The sequence below is a fragment of the Tinamus guttatus genome, unplaced genomic scaffold (assembly GCF_059628265.1).
Source record: "Tinamus guttatus ecotype Peru unplaced genomic scaffold, ASM5962826v1 Tinamus_guttatus_pri_ptg000144l, whole genome shotgun sequence".
In the NCBI taxonomy this organism is placed as follows: domain Eukaryota; kingdom Metazoa; phylum Chordata; class Aves; order Tinamiformes; family Tinamidae; genus Tinamus; species Tinamus guttatus.
The window spans coordinates 713,318-733,296 of record NW_028288678.1 but is presented as its reverse complement, the minus strand read 5'-3'; the positions used below and the strand labels follow the sequence as shown (position 1 = coordinate 733,296).

Below are 19,979 nucleotides of genomic sequence, written 5' to 3'. Positions count from 1 at the left end.
GTCTTACAAATACATCCTGCTGCACTGACTATGCCCTTTTTAAAAAGTACTGGCATTTTCTTGTATTTATATAGAAAGAAGTAATTTTGATTTGACTGTTGCAATAAGTACTTTTATCATAGCAACTACGTACTACACTACCAACGAAACAAAACTTCTGTACACTTGAAGCAAAATATAAACATGTACCTACATAGACACACAATATTTAAAGCAAGTTTATGGACTGTTCTTTCCCTTACCAACCTCTCATCATCCAAAAATACTCTCCCAAGATATTTTGCAATATTTTCCAAAACAGTTTGCAATAAAAAATTCAAATATTATTGTTTTGCCCTAAATATATACTTTTACGCACAAGAAAACACTTCAGTGAGTGACCTGACAACTAAAGATTATTTAATAATTATAGCTGTGATCATTTTTTTCTGGCAAACACTGCCATGGTAAAATATTAAGTGGAAATGGAAACAATTATTTTTTTCAGAACAATGATGCAGAACCATGAGTTCAGGAAACAATTTACCTTTCTTGTCATCAAAGTACAACGTCTGTTGAGCTGGATTTGACCACTGGAGGGAGGTGTTATCATTTTGATCGACCCTGCAGGTCAAATTTGCTGTTCCTCCTTCCACTACCGTGACGTTCTGTGTAAGTGGAAACTGTCCTTGGCTGCCTAAAGAGGGAACGGAGGGGAGGCAAGGAGAGGGGAAAAGCGAGAGAAGAAAAAAGAGAGTTAGCATCTCAGCTGTAGTACTGAATTTGTTGTAGCAACTGCCCGCAGATGACAGTCTAAATTCAATGTGATTTGTCCAAAGAATAAGCACAATAAATGGAAAACAAAATATACTAGCAATAGAGATCATATCAGAGAAACTACCAGCTTAACTTAAGAGTTAGGGTAATTATTGTTAAGTCATATTAATTACCTTTAAGGTAATATTCTACATCTGTATTTCCTCAGGCATACATACAAACCCAAGCATCCAGAATATGCCTCTACACAAGGCTCAAATGCTACACACATACAAAGATGTCTCTGGAGAGATAATATAATTAAATGGCTATTTAAAGTATCACTAAAAAAAAAAAAAAAAAAAAAAAGAGCATTACAATCCACACAGGATTTTTTTTTTTTTTTGAATTAGCAAAAAGGGTAGTCTAGACTCGCTGCTTCTTTTTATGCTTTTTAAAGAAGTCTCAGGACGCCATGTTTCCTGGCAGCTCTGGAATGTCGTTGGAGAGCAAATGTAGTGTGAATTTAATGCTGGGCACATGAGCTGCCGAGGGGCTGGAGCCAGATCTCCTGTGAAAATGGAACTGATGATGTAGCAGATCCCAGAGCATCGTGGCTCGCACTAAGCGCATGCTGAAAAATCACGGAGAAGATTTCCCAAAGCCTCTGCACCACAAAGGAACTAGATCACACAATTCTAGAACTGAGAGTTTCAACTGACGTAGTGGGACTAATGTGTTGTTTTGTGCATGGAGAAGGTATTGCACGGTCTGTCAAATGGTACAACACATCCTGGCACGAACAACACAACAAGGGCGGGTAGTAAATGCTGGGGTTATGCTTTTCATGTGGGTAAGGAAAAGTTCCCAATGACAAGCAAGAAACAGCATTACCTGGGAGGTATGTTTAATGTATTCACACATACAATGTAAAAGACAGCCAAGTCACTACTTTTAAATTAAATAATCCTTCTTTTTCCAACTCCTTTTGTACAGGCCCCATTAATACCTCAGCTCCCATTAATCCCTTAAGACACTCAACATTAGGTAGAGCCGCTAGCACACACAGCCAAGACTGACACGCAAGTGGGATGTATCAAAAGCCAAAAAGCTCTCTACAGTTCTACAGGAGTGAAACTGTTCATAAATGTGTCACATACGTACACGAAAAAGAAGAGCATAGGAATATAAAATATCCACTATTTATACCAGTAGGAAATCCCATATAAAGAAGTGAAATCCTGCCAGAGTAATCCTGCTTTAGTGGCTCTTACCAGAGCTGTTCCCAGCAAAATTAAAATCTTGAAAGCAGGAACAGGTTCTACTTTCTTTTTTTTCTTTCTTTCTTTTTTTTTTTTTTTTTGGAAGACACAATAAAATTTAAATCTATTATTTACCATATATGTTTTCAGATGCCCAAAACATGGAACTAACAAGTAAGGAACTAATAACTAACCTACTATTTTACTTACTGATGTTGTCAAACATGGAATTCTAGCCAGGCTTTGGTAGCTGTCCATTATTCTACACAGAATGATTTTGATGGCCTTAACAAGGTATATGAGTGGTATATACAATACAGAAACCACTACTGCTTTGGTAGTTAAGAACACTTCACAAGGACTCCATATATATTTAAAAAATAATTTGACTGCTTAAATTTTAACATTCTGAAATAAACATTAACTTATAGAGGTAACCTTTCCTTAGCAAGGCCGACAACGAAATTACAGGAAAACTTTATAAAAAGCAAACAAATTCTTCACATGGATTTAAAAAATGAAAGGATTTTCATAGAAATGCTACAACTGCACAGCTAGTATTGGAACATAGAGAGAGCTGCACCATTTCTATATAAATATTAGCTTTTAGTAGATGTCAAATGATCAAAATTTGCTATATATTGACATTTACTGTAAAAGAATCTACTCTAAATAATAAATAAAGAATATTGGAAATACTATGGCTAATTTAAAAGATGCAAACAATAAATGCCAAAGTTTTCATGACATCCTCTGTATCTGACACTTCATTAATCAAACACAGCTTCTTGAAAACCACATGTTGAGAAATACTTGATGAGTGAAAAATCATAAACAAGGATGGAAAAGAAAGCAGAAAAGATTTGTCATTTCCTTCCATTTCTCCTCTTTCAATTCCAGTGTGTCAAGGAACCTCAAGATATTGCATAAATTGCTTATCGCTTAAATTAGAATTTTAAAAATCCAGAAAAAATGCACACAGCCTGTTATTACTTCCACTAAATTACAGGCATCTTACCAAAGAAATAACCTTCTGAAGAATGAGCTCTGGGTAAGAGGCTATATGGGCTAAAATGTATTTTGCATACAAAAAGCTACTTTCATATCATTAACGAGAACCTAATTCCAGAGAAGAGTACAGTGAAATCTCCCACTTACATTAAAGAGTAGGTACGAAAGATGGTTTAATAAGGGACTGCTGTGCAAAGATGAGTCAGAACCCTATTAACACGAATTGAGAAATCTCCCTAGAATTACCCTTTCTTCTGTGTTTGATATTGTAGAGTCATTAATATGGACAGTCTTGGCGTGCATACAATCTACCACTTGCTACTAACGAACCTGTCACAGACTTGTTCAACCAGCACAGCCGATGGTAGGTGAACTTTCCAGATCAACCATTCAAATGGAAATTGTACGTATCGTGATTTGAAGTTAGGAACTGTCTTTTCTCCGACTACATTAGTGAGTGCTGATATTTTAACAGTTATATATCAATCTAGTATCTACACATAGTGATCTAACACTTAAAAAAGTGAAACTTATAAAAGTGAAATCAAAGCATTCATCCTATCCCTTACCACCACAGAAGCTGTGTGGATCTGGAGCAGAAGCACACAGCTTCACGGGAAACTTGGTCTGGAAAATGAGGTATGGAGAAAGCAAATCCATATAAACTAGAAATTAGCCCAAAGTGGAAGGAACCATGTGGACGAGGGAAGACAGAGAAACATGCATGAGATTTAATTTTACTTATGTCAGTGTCTTTCTTGGGTTACTGAAGTAGCAAGTGTGGAGCTGGAGGAAAAGGTTGTAAAACCAAATGCTTTCAGTGTTGGCGTAACTTACTACCACTACAAAAGGCTTTCACCTTCCCAGCACTGAGTACGCTAGTGGTTGGTGGTAAGCCTCAGGAATGGGGAAGCCCTAAGCCATTGCTGGACTGCAGCCAGCATATGCAGATTGCATAGGACTGATGCTTCAAAAGAAACACATTTTTCATCATCATTACAACACCTAGAGGCTACCACTGTGGTTCTCTGGTATGAACTCCTCTTAAGTTCTTAAACTTTCTTGTCTTATTTACTTCCTTAAGTCCGGAAGCAGAGATGGAACAAGACCATGTCCTTTAAAAAGGCTTTCCACCTTGACTTAAAAAGTCTATTAATGGAAAGCTTACTGTCACCTTTGTAACTCAAGTCAGTGAACAACTGTCATCATCGTCTAAAAAAGAAAATCGTGTTTTATTTCCAGCCTGAATTTGTCTCACTGCAGCACCTAGCATCTATTAGTTCCTGTTAAGTCCTTTTTTCCTGCTCTGAAGAGCCCTCTATTATCAAATTTTTATTTCTTTTGTAGGTACTTAGAGACTGTGATCATATCACCCATTAACCTTCTCTTTGATAAGCTAAATAAATTGAGCTCCTAAGTCTTTCTGCAGAAAGCATGTTTTTCTAATCCTTTAATTAGTCTGTGGCTCTTCTCTGTGCCCTCTTCAATTTGTCATCTTTTTACCTAAGTGTGAATCCCAGACCTGGACGCCCCACTGTAACAGCCACACAAGCACGAAATACAAAGGTGATATCACTTCTCTACCAGCACTTCATGTTCTTGTTTATATATCTAAATGAGTCCTCTAAATGCTACTACGCTACCAAGATAGCAGGTCTCCCATAGTGTGGGCGTTTTTTCACAGCCACTGCTCCAACTCCAGGCCCTCGCTCGCCTTCTATGGCCTCCTTTCGGAGCAATCCCAGTCTGTCCCTTCCCCTGTTCCACTGCGCCAAAACATTCATCTCTGGGAGCTCAGTGACTGCGCTTGTCCATATTTCATGTATCACAGGTTTTGTGGCACGTGCAATCTTTACTGGCAACAATTTGGTTTTCTAGAGTGTTTCTAAAAAACAGCCCCCCAAAACACATGGATAGTACAGAAATACCTGTTCTTTCCAAAGCAGAAAACGCACAGAAATACAACTGTTCAGTCCTGTTGATTTCCTATTTATCACTAGAGTTTCACCACCACTTCCAATCAGCTTCCAATCTACTTAATGTTTGTCGGTTTGGTTTGGAATGAGTTTTGTCATTAATCGAGATGCTATCCTGTTTTAAATTATGGGCCTTAAAGAAAAGCAAACCTTTATTGTTTATTTCAAAATTATTTGATTATTGTTACCTTCTTCAGATATATCTATAATTTAAGGTTACAAAAAGATATTCAAAAATGGTAAAGAAACTCAAACAGAGCATGATACAATTCTCTGTTCATGTGGAATATTCAGTTGTCGGATAATGTTTGTAATTCTCTTCATGCTGGTGATGGAAGTGAGACATACCCCCACAGAACTAACCCAAATCTCAGTTTTCAAAATCGATTCCTAAATCTATCATTGATTTGTCACATGGCCTCAGGCAATCCAGTCGATCAATGCCTTGCTAACCAATTTGTACAATAGAAATATTGATGCTATTCAACTTATAAAAAGATTTGGATTTAACCAGGGTAGAAAACATAGTTTTTATTTTTATACATGTTTTCCCTGTTTCTCATCTGGTTCCATCACATGCTGATGATTATATGGGAGAGAAATACACACAGGGATATGGGGTTTGAAATAACGATAAAATTAACTTTAGAATGAGTCTATTAAGAGTTTGTTGATGAAAAATTATACTATTTTCTTTGATATATTGTTCAAATGAAATACAACTTGTGATTTGGGCATACCAACTGTTAAACAACACTTCTATACTCATTAATTGACAAGTGATTTCATACCATTTCTATTCCCTCATCAAAATTTAGCTCTTCTTTAGGGATAAGGCCTTCTGGCAAGAAAACTAATTCCAAAAAGATAAATATTCCTGTTTGTGGAATCTTCTTTCTAATTTGATGGGTAAATTTGGGACATACTTAGGAGAATTTCCAAGAATATAATGAAGAATTCAAAATTCTAGGATTGATCCCAGCTCTATCCAAATCTCCTTAATTTCTAAACAGGACTCAGCAATGTCACAAATACAACTGTCTTACAAGATTTTTTTTTTATCATGCTTAATTTATCTTGATGAAAAACAAAAGCAATGATGGCAGTAACAAAACCACATTCCCATCAATAGTGAGCAACACTGAAATACACTGTTCTCCACTCCAGCAAACCTCCTATGGTCAATATGCATGAGAAAGAAAGGAATGAAAAACATAGCATGTGACTCTGTAATAACTAATTATAAGTGAAGCTGCAACAACCACTAGAAAACCTTCAAGCTTCCCAGGCTGCTCATGAGTGCATCAAGCCCTTCCCAGTGGCATCCCCCTTTCAGCTGGCACCGTGGCAGCTGAGCAAACCAAGCTCTTTTATTTGCCTGCCACCACACGCCTCTCCCTTCCCAAAAGAGCTTAGCAGCCCTTCTCCTCCTTGCACATGTACCACTGTGAGAACACCCTGCGGCACTCCAGAGCAGATCTTACCACTACATTATACAAGGGCGTTACAATTCCCGCTTTCTTTTTGCAAATATGGGAAGGAAAAAAAAAAAAAACACACACATGGGAACTTCATACGTGTATAGTACCAAATTCCGTGCTTGGCAGACATGGAGATCCACTTTAGAAGATGCATCAGAAGGAAAACTATTGTACAGGACTGCAGGGTGAGGAGGGGACGCCAGGCTTGCCAAGGGCAGGGCTCCCTTGGAAGCTAGCATCCACATGCACTCTCAGGGCTTTAGAGAAGGCCCAGGAGCACATGATGCTGACGAGCAGCTTGGAATACGGGAAATAACCCTGTTGGCTGATGAGATAGTAGGTGGCAGTGTAAGCTGGAGAATAACATATAAACTGGTGCTGGAGGAGGGGAATGAAACTGAGGCCTTTTGCATAATCTTTGCTCTGGTTCAAATAAAGAGAAACACCTTCCCTCCCTCAACATGCTAATTAGTTAATACTAAAGGGACATTTTATTTTTATAAGCAGGTAGAAAATTCAGACCTTCCTAGACTATAAGCATCCTGCTGGACACAACTTTTTAGATAAATTCAGAGTAAAGTACACAGTAGATCTCAATTAGCTGAGCTGACTGACAGATCGGATCAAGATAATGAATGTGACTTTGTATTTCCCCTGTTCTACAGTGATGTCTTCTAAAGCTTGCTTGCTTTACGAGAAGCGGCTAGACAACAACCCTTCTGCTCTCCATGGGCAGACCAGGTCAGTCAGACACATACATCCATTAAGGCATATTCTGTTACAATATTATTTCACTATTCGGAGTATACTAGCGAAAAAAACGCTGGTTCTGATGCACTGAAAACCAGTTACCTTCTATTAAGGGAGAAATCAGAAGGTTTGCTGTCAAACATCAATGTTTTAGAAAGGTAATTTTTAAAAAGCAATTAAGTTATTGCAGGGGAGAAGGCGACATTTGAATATCACGATCATCATGCTCTCTCCTAGTATTATTTCAGTTATTTTGCCTAGATGAACTATAATTAACTGTATTTTATCACACAGATGTTTTGTGACGCTTTGAGGAGGACCAATGCAGTTTTCCAGTAGAAATGACAGTTCATTTCTCATCAGCGACAAGCTGTTTTCTGTCAAGAAAGGCATTTTTTCTCCACCCACAAATCATAGCTCAAATTCTTTTTATAGATTTTAAAACTGATTTTATCACAGTATGTGACACGATCATGGGTGGCAGAATAATTATCATTATTTGGTCCAGTTTAGAAACATCTGCTTTGTGAATTATCATGTTTAAATTTTTATTTTTAATTTTGTACTTTTTGCAATAAAATTAGCCTGCCTGATAAATTTAACAGGCTGATTATAAATGTGACTTTGTAGCAGCAAACACTAAAAAAAACAAACAAACAAACAAAAAAGAAAGAAAAAGAATTATTTCTTCACTTTTGCTTCTGCAGAGATACATTTTCTCTAGAAGAAAAGTCATATGCAAAGTTAGGAAGTTTCATTGTACCAATACAGCAAGTTTGGCCTACTAATGTTATTGTTTGTTATATTATCGTTATGTTTCCAGAATGGACTGGAAAACGGTGAGTTAGCAATTTTTTGGCACATTGGCTTTTACCTTCTGCCATGAGCCTGGCTGCCCAACAGTCCTATGAGATAAATGAATTTTATAACCATATTTGAGGCAGGTAAATAGAGCCTCTAGTTTAATTTGTTCTTACATAAGAAGCCTATAGCAGAGATTACATAAGAAAATCATTTATCCTTTCCAGTCTTGCATAGAATCACAAAGCCACGGGCTTTTAAGTTGACTTGTTCAGAGTATGATGACAGTCAAATGCCAAGCACTTAAAACTGTGAGAAATAAAACTGCAAGAAACATAAAACTGAGTGAATATAAATAAATGAGTCTTGAGGAAATTACTATTCCAATCAGTCAGAATTTTTGTATTGATTTCAATAGGACCAGACCCCAACAGAGAAAAATACAGAGTAAATTTGTGTGGGAGGGAAGCAACTTAACGGTTCAAAAAATGTAAGGAGAATTTGCAAGGAGAATACATTAATTTTGACCTCCTGTCTTGACAAAGAAACTCAAACATTAGAAGCAAAGAACCAGCATGATGAAACATCTCATTATGTTGAGTCAGTTTCCCATCTTTCTCTCTTAATTTATATGAAATAATGCAAATGTATCTCAAATGATATAAAGTGCTATTAGTTTGTCTTTATCTAATCTAGAGGAAATTATATTGTAAAATGAATTTTAGCAGATTTCTTAAAACAGGTATAAACACGTACTGCCACTATTGTGTATTTTATCATTAGGAATTAATCTTCCATTTTCTATATACAGACTGTATTAGAAGGTAAGTGTCTTGGAAATTTTGAAAAATGAAACTATAAAAGTAGTTGTTGGCCCTATTCTATTTCATTTTTAAACATAGTCTTAACAGTGTGGTAAATATTAATTGCAGATCAAAGAATATAGCTTAACTCAGGATACTTGATGAGCTGTTTTTCTTTATTTCAGAAGAGAACTAGACAAAACAGTATGTGTGCCAAACTAGCCATTTAGCACACTTAAAGAAAATTTTGCCTGAATGTAATTTGATACATGGAAATTAAAGTCTTTGACTGGGTCAAATGGCCTTTCCTAATGTGCTGTCTTAAATGACAATAATTTAGACCAACATCTGGATAGCAGGTTAATCCCCAGACAGAATGACATGTTGTTTGCTCACATACTACTTGCTGAAATACTGTATACAAAAGAAACAAGCAAACAAAACAAACAAGTGTGTGCTCTCCTAACCATTACATGCTTCAATAACAAAGCCACTTGCAGAGAAAATTAGAGTTAATAAGAACATTGCAGAAACTTACTATAAAAAGAGAGTTTTAGGAGAGTGAGAAGAAACAAGACTGTTATTACCCCCTAAACTTTGCTTTCCCACTTAAGTTCTTTAAGACACAGCTAAAAGGTTTCAAAGGACAAGAACATACAGTTATTGCAGATCATTTTGACTACAGAATTTAAGTTACATAGCAATTATAGAAATAGAGGAAATTTTATTACATACTTGACTTGATACCTTTGAGGCATATGTTTTCTACAACAAACAAACAAAAATACTCATCATCTAATTGATTCAGACTAGAGTTTTCAGTGGAAAGAGACAGAAGACAAAAATTTGAGAAAAATACATTTTTTCTCAAAGAATTTTAAGTACATTAGGATATTCAGGAAAAAATAAAAGTGAACAACAGAATAAAAAGCATACACACACAGTGCCACTTCCTGGGAATCTAGCATAAACAACTTTTTTTTTTTTTTTTTTACTCTTTTCAGACTATGGCTGTAGTATTTTCTTTATGAGCTAAAAATTGCCATGAAGATGAGTATCTAGTGATTTTTATTTTCTTATTTATTTTGAAAAAGGAAAAAGGGATGCTCATCCACCATTCCAAATACCTAATGCAAGTACAAACTCGGAAACAATTAAAAAGAATTTAAATCATCCCACCGCTATGATAAGCAATTGCTGAACTTTCAGCTTCTCATAAGAGCAAAAATGGTTTAGAGCTTAGTGTCCTTTTTCACTTCAAAGGGCTGTGCTCAATTCCTGGTGCCTCCACAAACTGTTAAGCGCTTTAGGGAATTAGGCATTTTCATTTCTTTGAGGGTCTGGGCCTCAGTGTTTACTCATTTCACAGGCAAGATGAGAGTAATGGCATTTATGTACTTCATATCAACGTTCCAAAGATAAAATGCATAAAAAATTACATAGAATACAGCTAGTCATAAGTATACAAAGCTGTTGTCAGAGGAAAAATACACACAAACCCTGCCAAATCCTTCACTTAACTACATACTTAGAACACACAATGCACTTCTCCCCAAAATATAAGCATTTCAACATACTAATTTCTGCAATTAATGCAATGAAAAAGTAATGGAGATCTCTAATACAAGCCTGGCTAGAACTTCTATTGGTTTAAATCTGTAACAGGTGTTACTGATTTACATCAAATATATGCTTTGGTGCTTCTACTACCAAGAACGTTCTTCTGCAATGAGTACTAACCTGTTACATTCTTCTTCTCAGAATAGCAAAAGAAATGAAGTTCAGGATACATCATTTTAAAAAGGGAAGAAATGTAAACGTATGGCCTATCATACTTTTAAGAGTGGGCCAACAACCACTTTAGGGGGGATTTTCTTTGCTTGCACAAGAAGCTAGCTTACCTAACGACTTCAGCATCATCTTTTCAGGAGTACATGCCACTGCTTGAAGAGAGTGGAACAAGTACAAATATATGATGTAGCAAGAAAACAGAAGCGCTCTGAGATCTCCAGAAATTGCAGAAGATATAGGATTTTTCAGGAAATGGAGAGAATACCAACACAGAGTAAGATAATTATGTTATTTGTACAGTGATTAATATAAAAATACAGATTAGAAATTTAATGTATTAAAAATATTTCCAATAAAAATAGATACCAAACTCAAATGGTATTAGCTCAACTCCTGCCTTACCTAACTCAGGCTTTCCAAAAAACAAAAGCAAAACAAACTCAGGCTTTCCAAAAAAAAAAAAGCATAACAAAAACAGAGAGGCCAGTCAGTCTGCAAAACTTGCCTTTCCTAAATCACGCTTTCTTATTTTAGCTTAACAACAGCAGTGGCTGATGTGGTGACTTCTCAAGAGCGCTGTCTTAGTTTTGTGACTTGGGGCCTGTGTCAAAACTACCATACTGCAACACACAAGCTGGAGGCAACACACTGTCAAAACACGTTTTTTCTGGCTTTTCATTAATTACTTACTTATAATGAATACTCAGTGAAAAGTATAAAAATACACTACTATGGAAACTCTTTTCTTGAATTGCGTAAATGACTCACAGAATAAAAAGAGACAAAGAAAATGAATGATTGGCAATTTAAAATAAAATGTCCAACTTTAGTTATATGTGCATATTTTAAATTACATGAGGCTATAAAGGCCTTCTTTATGAAAGATTCCTATTTAAACATGTCTCTGTCACAATACTGCTAGAAGGCAAGCTTTATGGGGAGAGACAATCAATCCCATTTTGGAGTGATTCGCTGCATTTTATCTGGCCAGCAATGTCCCCCACATAGTCACATTGTCCATAAATTTGTGTCATCCCCAACTGTTCATTTACATGTTTTAAAGAACTATGATGTAGCAAACCTCTTCATATGACTTGGGTATTACCTTATCGTAAGGAATCAGTATTTTATTTCACACTAAATTGATGACTTGATCACCAATGAGACGGTAGCGTCATTATGAACAACCTTCATTTTTGGCACGAGAACCTCTTGTCACTTTACCAGACCCTTATACACTGATACACTAGACGTATTAGACAGTGGACAGGAAAGCTTGAACTTCTCCTTACTCAGGTTCAGGATAAAAAGTCTCCAAGTGACTTATTTTGAGGAACATTTTAGGGGAAATGAATATGAAGAGTTTACTCAAAAGGCTATAAACGAAAAGTTTCTGACACTAAAATCACTCTGATATCTAGCAGAACAGGGAAGCCATCTGAACCTAGGAAGACTTATTCCAGTATCATCAGTTAAAAAATAAAGCATGAAATTACACATGCTTTCCAGCTTTACATTGAGAGCTCTTTTTGCATCACAGCTAGCAACTATAATGCAGATGTTTTGCAAAGACGAAACATGACAGTTTAAAATATATTTACAAACACTGCAAGAATACAATATATTAACAAACCACATATTAACAGCTACTTAGAACAGTTCTAAAACCGACTGCAACAAAATGCAATCTAAAGCACATAGTCTTCACTCATTTTCCATGCCTTCTCCGTCTGGTAGCTCAGCAAGCCATAGCTGCTTGGCGCTGCCTTGGCCTGACCCAGCAGTTTACCCTCTAAAAGTCCACTGCTCTTGAGCAAGTGCGAACAAACAAATGCAAAATGAGCACAGCTGTGCTGAGGCACTCCGGGCTGCTGCAGCCAGGACTCTGCTTTGGGAAAATGCTCACAGAATGAGTATTTTTTGTGTGAGATTCTCCTTCCCCTTCTCTGCTGTCAAAATATCCAGGAAACGGAGATAAGCATCCGAAGACTGGCATGGGTTATCTGAAGGTAAAGGGAACCCTCTCTAGGTTTTCAAGTGCACAGCATTAAAGCAAGTTTTCTTTAAGAAGTAAGCGTGAAACCAAGGATAACTTAAAATGAGATCAGTGTGGGCCTGTAGAAACATTTTCCATATTACAGGAACAAATATTTCAAATCTTAACCAAGTACAAACAGGAAAAGGTGCTTTGAAGCAATGCTCAAAGTTTATGGTGGCACCCTGGTAACCCTTCCTTCAGAAGCAGTTTTATAAGAAAGGAGTGGGGAAAAGAGTATGAAACGGGCAACCACATCTCTGCAACTCTTATCAATTGGGAAGTTTAATCTTTTTAGACAAAGGAATTACTAGAAGGATGGCACAGACATGCAACTTCCAGAACGCCCAGAAAGCCAATTATCAAAGGCTTATAGTGAACACCTAATAAAGCCAAGACTTTATGGTGCTGAAATGTCCATTGAAAGGTTGATAATCAAGACCAACAGATTTCTATCTCACCTTGCAACAAAAACAGTTGAAAGGCAGTTAGGCAAAACAACAGTTACAAGAGGACAAATCCCTCACTAGCCTCAGACATGAGCCTAGAGTCGCTGTTCTGAAAAATGTCAGTCAGGAGCCTCAACTCTTCAGGATTAGTGGGAAGATTCAACTCCTCTAGGATAATACAGCTTTTCTTCTGCCTTGCTTTTTTATAGGAAGGAGAGATAGCTAAGGTGCAATATCGTTTTGTAGAAATTGCTTTTTCGGGATGCAATAGTGAGGAACTATTGAGAACTGAAAAGATTTATATCCCACACAGCTTCAACATGGAGCATGGGATGAATACGAGCTAATGTACCGCAAACAGGAGATGAATCATTTACATGGACTTTCAGAATTTTCTCTTTAATCCTAAATGTTCCAGCTTGCCTGTGAATTGACAAGTTGTGTATAGCATCAACAGCTGTTCACTGCTTGATCAAACTATTCACCGGATGTTTGTCCACAGTCATCGTGAAGGGATTCTGCTGCTAAACTGATTTTATTCAAGCTTCCTTATAGCTTCATAGTACCCAGTATCATTGAGAGCTAATACCCAACTCCAGGCTGCATAACCCTTCACTTAAGCGAGATATTCAGCTAATCGGCTTGCAAAATTAATGGTGACCTCAGAGATACTCCTGTAGTCTCAGCAGAGTCTTTCCCACAGTCACGGCCTGATGAAATCTTGGTTTCTAATACTCTGGGGTTATATAAGAGTATCTACATTCTATCTCGAGAGAAGATAATTTTGCAAATAGTACATATATTGGTAAAAGTACTGGTTAAAGATGACTGAAACTACGGAGAATTTAGACATGATTTAGCAAATCGTTTTGGTGAAAGAAAGAGTGGGGGTAGATTAAAAACATCAGCAATATTAAATTTTTCCCAAAATGTTAAAAGCAAAGAATTTTAATTAGGAAAAATCAAATATTTACGTTTTCTATTGTCTAAATGGTATATTCTATTGAAAGAGAATTATTCAACCAGAGGGAAGAAAAAAAAAACAATAGATCTGATTCCTTTTTTTTTCCTCATTTTGCCATGATTCTCTTCATCCTTTCTATGCACCCTTCTCTGACACATTTCAAATACCCTGGAAAATACAGTTCTGTCTGTTTTTTTTCAAGTATTGAGTCATTACAATAAAAGTATTCTTGCACCTAGAATTTTTCCAGAATCCCCTTTCTCCCTCCATCCTATTAATAGGAGTTTCAAGTCCAATATGCGATGACCCATCTAGCAAGGCCGTTATTTTTATCTGTTTATCTGCCTTTGCTCTTCAATCACTCTTCGCACTTGAGCAGAGCATTAGCAAGGTTTAAAAATCTGCCATTTTCACCACCCTCCTTTGAAATTTTATCCAAGAGAGATGTTAAAAGACTGCAGAAGATGCAGCTATACAAGTAAGTTCCAAATTGTGCTGTAGCTTAAACACGTATGTAGTCTCCAAAAGGATTCAGGAATCTGACAGAGATTGCATTGACCCCAGACTGCAATGTCACTGTTTAACTTTATATACGTATACACCAACAAGGCTCACTTAGAGCTTTAAACTTTCCAGGTTTATACAACAGCTGGACTTTTCCACTGAATAAAACAACTGAGCAAGAGTATAAATGAAAAGTTTTTTTTTGTTGTTGTTGTTCCTTCTGTTATCCACTTTACACTTCAGGCTGTTTATCTGGATTAAGACTAAAACAGCGTGTTTAAACACTGATCCCTGATGATCTTACTCTCCCTACTTCAGGAACAAATCTGAACAAGAATCATCTGTCATTTCACTGGTACACATAAAATAAACCCTTGCTACCCAGACTTCAGCCTTTTCAACATTCCTTTCAGTTTGCTTCAGATTATACATAATCCTCAAATGCAGATGAAAGGAAAGCAAAGCTAGGAAATCAGATTTTCATCAGAGATGCTAGATGCAACATTATCACTACCTAATAAGAGTACCAGAGGGAAAAACTCTGCAGTTGTAAATATTCCCAGTATAAACATTTTAGTGGTAAATGGAGGTTGATACTAAGAAGAAACACATAAATTTTTGCCAGTGTAACATAATAGGGATAAAAACACTTTCAAGTAAGCTTCATTTCATCACCAATACATTTATTGTAACATTTATTGTCAAAATGAGAAGATAAATGTCAGGACAGTCTTAAAGGAAAAAAAAATAGCACCTGTAGATGATTTTAATCTAAACAGGCAGTCCTCTAAAGACTTTTTGTTGATCACTACAAGCACCTCAACCAGTTGGGAACATTCCTCATCTACATGGGGATACATTCCCATTGGGAGATCTCACTCATCACGTCAATGGTTATCTTCTTTGACGCTCAGCTCTTTACAGTGCAGATGTTCTAATGTGAAAGAATGGGTCCAAAACCACTTCATTCTTAGCTTTTCCTCTTTCGGTTTGTCCAATAAAATAACACTAGAAATCTTGTTGTACAGAGTTCAAGGCATCCTCTGAGCGTGTCACTAAACTAAATCCCACAAAACTACCAGGCACAGACCACACTTTCAGGTGCTAGCATCCCTGAATTAACATGATTAAAGGCAATTCACGCCAGATGAGAATGTATATACACGCCTGCTGCCATTGCTTAAACATTTGTTCTTTTCCTCTGTTCCCTATCCTGGTACTGAATGGTTGGTTCCTTTCCAACAAGCCTCCACACAGTATTTTTATTTCAGAAAGATGGCAGAGGCTTGGGGACTGTTTAAGTTTCTGAATAAATAGAATATTTTCTCAAATTACTGATTTCCATCAAATTTCATCTGGGAATGCAGATGGCTTGCTTCTATTAGAAGATATTAGAAGATTAGGATTACATCCTGCTATTCTTTCATACACTTGTTCCCCAATGGGCTTTGTGTGTTGATAAGTTGTAGATGTGGCCCTAATTTTGTTTAATTTAGATACCATTTTATATAAAACTACACAAGACACTGGTGCACTTTGAAATAAAATCACTTACATTATTCTACTGATTTTCTTTTTCCCTTCTCTCTGGCCCATGAAATATCTATTAATACAGCAGTACTGATCTGCAGCAACCCTCCCTGCAGACTTAGGCCAGCAAGCTGCTCATGAATCCAGCAGATGTTTCAGTTGTCTAGGCCAATGGAAACCTTATGGACCCTTTTTTCTTCATCTCCTCCCAGGAGCAAATGTCAGTACAGCAGAGATCTGGATGTGTGCCACGTAGCAACAGGGACAGGAAAAAAAGCTGCTGTGGCTTTGCTAAGCATGGTGCTGTATACTGATCATTTTTTCTCCATTTCTCCAAGAGGCAAGAGGGTTATTTACAAATACCACACTCCTCCTATGTAGCCTCACATTTAAACTCGTTTCCTTTCTTTTCCTTTTTGAAGGAAATTTTTCTCTTTTGCTGCAGAGAGTCAGATTATGAAGCAGATGTGAATCAGGAAAATATATTCATATGAGGTTATTTTTTGGTCAAGACAAATTTGGAAGACTGCATAAAATGCACACTGTTTTTAGTACAGTGCCTGTAATACACGGTAGAGATTTCCTCAAGGAAGATGTTAGGGGCTTTAGGCACATCTACAATGTTATTTAATTTATTTATTATTTCACTTGACTTTGCTTTCCACAGTAGATGGAAGGAATAGCCTCTTGTTCAAAAGCTCTGAAGTTTGTACTCTAGAATCTTTTCCTTTGTGTACTGTGGCATTTGGATCCTTTGGATCCTTTTGAATCTAAAAATAATGTTTGTCTGAAATTCTTGTCCTTTCTGTTCTTAAAAGTAATGAGCTGCTATAACAAAAGAAATGAGCAGAAAACATTTTCTCAATTTCTTCGCTTTATGCATTCATGCTACATATATTTTTAGATACAGCCATTCTTTAATCCTCTCTCACAAACCACCTACTGACTGGTTCCTCAAAAAGCATAAAAAGGGAGAGGACGGCTCTACCTATATGGAGCTAATGGCGGAACCATGAGCTCAGTTAATAAAAATGACTTCTGAATTTCTGGAAGAGACAATAAAATGTCATCCTGACCTTTGATATCAGCTAAACTGAAATCTCTCTGTCTTCCCACTAACTGAGAAGGTCTGTAACGTAGGCCTTTAACAAAGGCTGCAACGGACAAACAGCATAACTTCATGGAACAATTACTTTTCATCAGAAAGAGTGCATATTTCCTTGGGAATCATTACAATTCTTCACAAGAGCAGCAACATTGAAATATTTTTATTGCAACTTTCCTATCATCTTAAATCCTCTTAAAGTCTTACTTTCATGATGTCCTTTGCACAAAGAATTCTTTATGGATATGGAATCAAATTCACAAATTAGATTTTTTTTTTTTAATTTTGAATGCAGTTCCTTTACTATACATATTCCCAAATATTTTTACAGATAAGCCAGGCTTAAAAAAATATTTTTAATAATAAAAACCCAAATCTAAGCAACTGCAATAACTATAGCATTGCTTTATTACAAAAAAACCCACATTTTAATAAAATTTATAATATACAAAACACCGGGAATCTTTGCAATAATTTTTGGAAATCCAGTGAAATGTAAGAAACCAGCAAGTATATTGATATGTGCATTAAAGTAATTTTCTAGATCAGTGAATCCATTTCAATAATGGTTGACTAGACTTCCTACTCTGCTGTAAGAATCTTTTAGTTGAAGACTTTTACTTTATAAATTACTGAATCATTCTACACATAATTTGGTACCTAATAAAATATTGACTTCAGTGAGTTTCTTCTGAAGAAAAGTATACAAAGCTTGTATACTCTTGGTGAGAAAGTGAGTGAGTTTTTTTCTCGCATTGGTGAGAAAAAAACATTGCTCTTGTCAAATAAACAACTGATATACAGGAGAGCCAGAAAGTCTGCTACTGATCACACTAACATTTCCTCATTTCATGCACTTTACATTAAATATAAGGGTATATATATGTATATAAAAGTTCTTTTTTTTTCAGGATTAAAACAGAAAACTATTTTCTCATGAGCAAAAAGCAAGGGTACAACCATATGCATCTTTAAAGCACAGAAAGAAAAGTGGCTATTGAGCACCCCGTGGGAGGTTTGCTTGCAGAATGACAAGCAATCCTTGAATAAACTTTAACCTAGCTACCATGGATGTCAGTAGCTACAAAGACACACTCAAACCCGGTTATTACCTGATTTAGTGTAATATCAACATGCCCATGCTAAAAATCAAACTCCAAGTTTTCTGTGGTGTTCTCCACGAGTGTCAAGAAGAAGAGAAATTATTAGTGTAGGAAGGATAAGTAGTGCCCTCTTTGTGGTTCATGGAGTGAAAAGCAGTGCTATTCATGAAAGGAACATAAGGGGCAACCACAGGTGTGTGGTGTCCTTAATCACACTGAAGGATGAAGCATTTGAAAAACTATACAAAAATGCTGTTATGCAATTAGACATTGCAGAGAGGAAAGATTTCTGAATTCTATCTGTTATTGTATAGCTGTCAGCTTAGAGGTGTGACTAATTATGAGTTGCAAAATCACATGCAACATTTATGTGATTCTCCTTGAAAGTGGTGATACTGAATGTTAATTACATTAATACTGAGTTTTCCTAAGTTTTAGCTGCAAGAAGAGGATGAACAGAGTAAGCGTGCATTGAAATATCTTAAAATATACTACATTTTAATTTCTGAGAATTATCTAAGTATGGGCTTGCCCTTGCTCTAGGATAGAAAAAAAAATCCACTTACTATGAGTTCAATTCAGGGAAAAAAAATATGTGATAAACTGCAAGAAAGTGATTTATCAGCCAAGATTTTCTTTCCATCTCAGCAACTGGTGAATTCAAATCACACTGGGTTCTGAGAAAAGTAAGGTCAATTCTTGCCTCTTATTTTATTTTATTTTATTTTTGGAACCTAGAAGTGTAGAAAATGCAACATGAGTATATCTAAATCTTGTTGTCTATTTACATCAAATTCTCTTTTTCTATCTTCTTGCACAAAAGCCTCTTTCTTGGCATTCATCTAGCTTGCAAGTAGAATCCCTGGCTGGAAATTATATTTGAAACCAAAACTGATACAAACCCTATTTTCTGTCACAGAGCTCTTTTGAGCAACGAGAACACTGCATTTGTTTGTGCACCTTGACAAGGCAAACAAGTAGGAACTTAGGGCACTATGGTTAACTGCATCACAAATTGTTTTATCAATCATCACTAATTTTATACCCACATGCATATATATACAGTGTAGACAGGCTCCTTTGACTGCATCCATCACAGAGTAGCTCTTTTTTGTTTTGAAATAGTAAAGATCCACCTGATGCTGTATCATCTTAGGGTTCCCAGTATCAGAAGGGACATTAAGATTTCCTACCTTTTATCAGCTATTATCAAAGTAGTTATCTTCCCTGAGGATATCTGTGCCCTGAGATACCCCAGAACAAGACCCACTGCTGAAAATGTCTTTACCGACACAGTAATGCCAAAACAAGTCAAACAAAAGGCAGAAGAAATCTAACCCACCGTAAAATAGCCTACTCCTTAAGAAAATAAAAAAGGTGGGGGGGGGGAGAATGGGAGGAGGATTGGATCTTCTCAATTAATCAGATCCACAATTAAATCTCATTTAATTTATATATTATTCCACTTGCATTTTATATCTTCTGCCATTAAGTGCACTTGCCTTGAGGCCTTCTGCCAAAGATGCACTTCAGAAGTTCCTCGTGTGCAAGAGAAGCTTAGATAAACACCCACATGCATGCACCAAATGTGCACTGTGTAACAACACCACAGGATTGCAAGGGATGACTCAAATCCCAGCCATGGTATTGTAAGAGATGACTTAAATCCTAGCATTAAG

At 36.4% G+C, this 19,979-nt stretch overlaps 1 protein-coding gene across 3 annotated transcripts in view; it reads right to left on the bottom strand.

Annotated features, from left to right (window-relative positions):
* Positions 1-19,979, bottom strand: part of CADM2 (cell adhesion molecule 2) — a 599,764-nt gene that overhangs the window by 174,384 nt on the left and 405,401 nt on the right. For all 3 annotated transcript variants that reach the window (XM_088522065.1, XM_088522063.1, XM_088522064.1), the window contains one exon: positions 527-676. In XM_088522065.1, the coding sequence (XP_088378191.1) occupies positions 527-676 (150 nt within the window). The remainder of the gene's footprint in view (positions 1-526; positions 677-19,979) is intronic.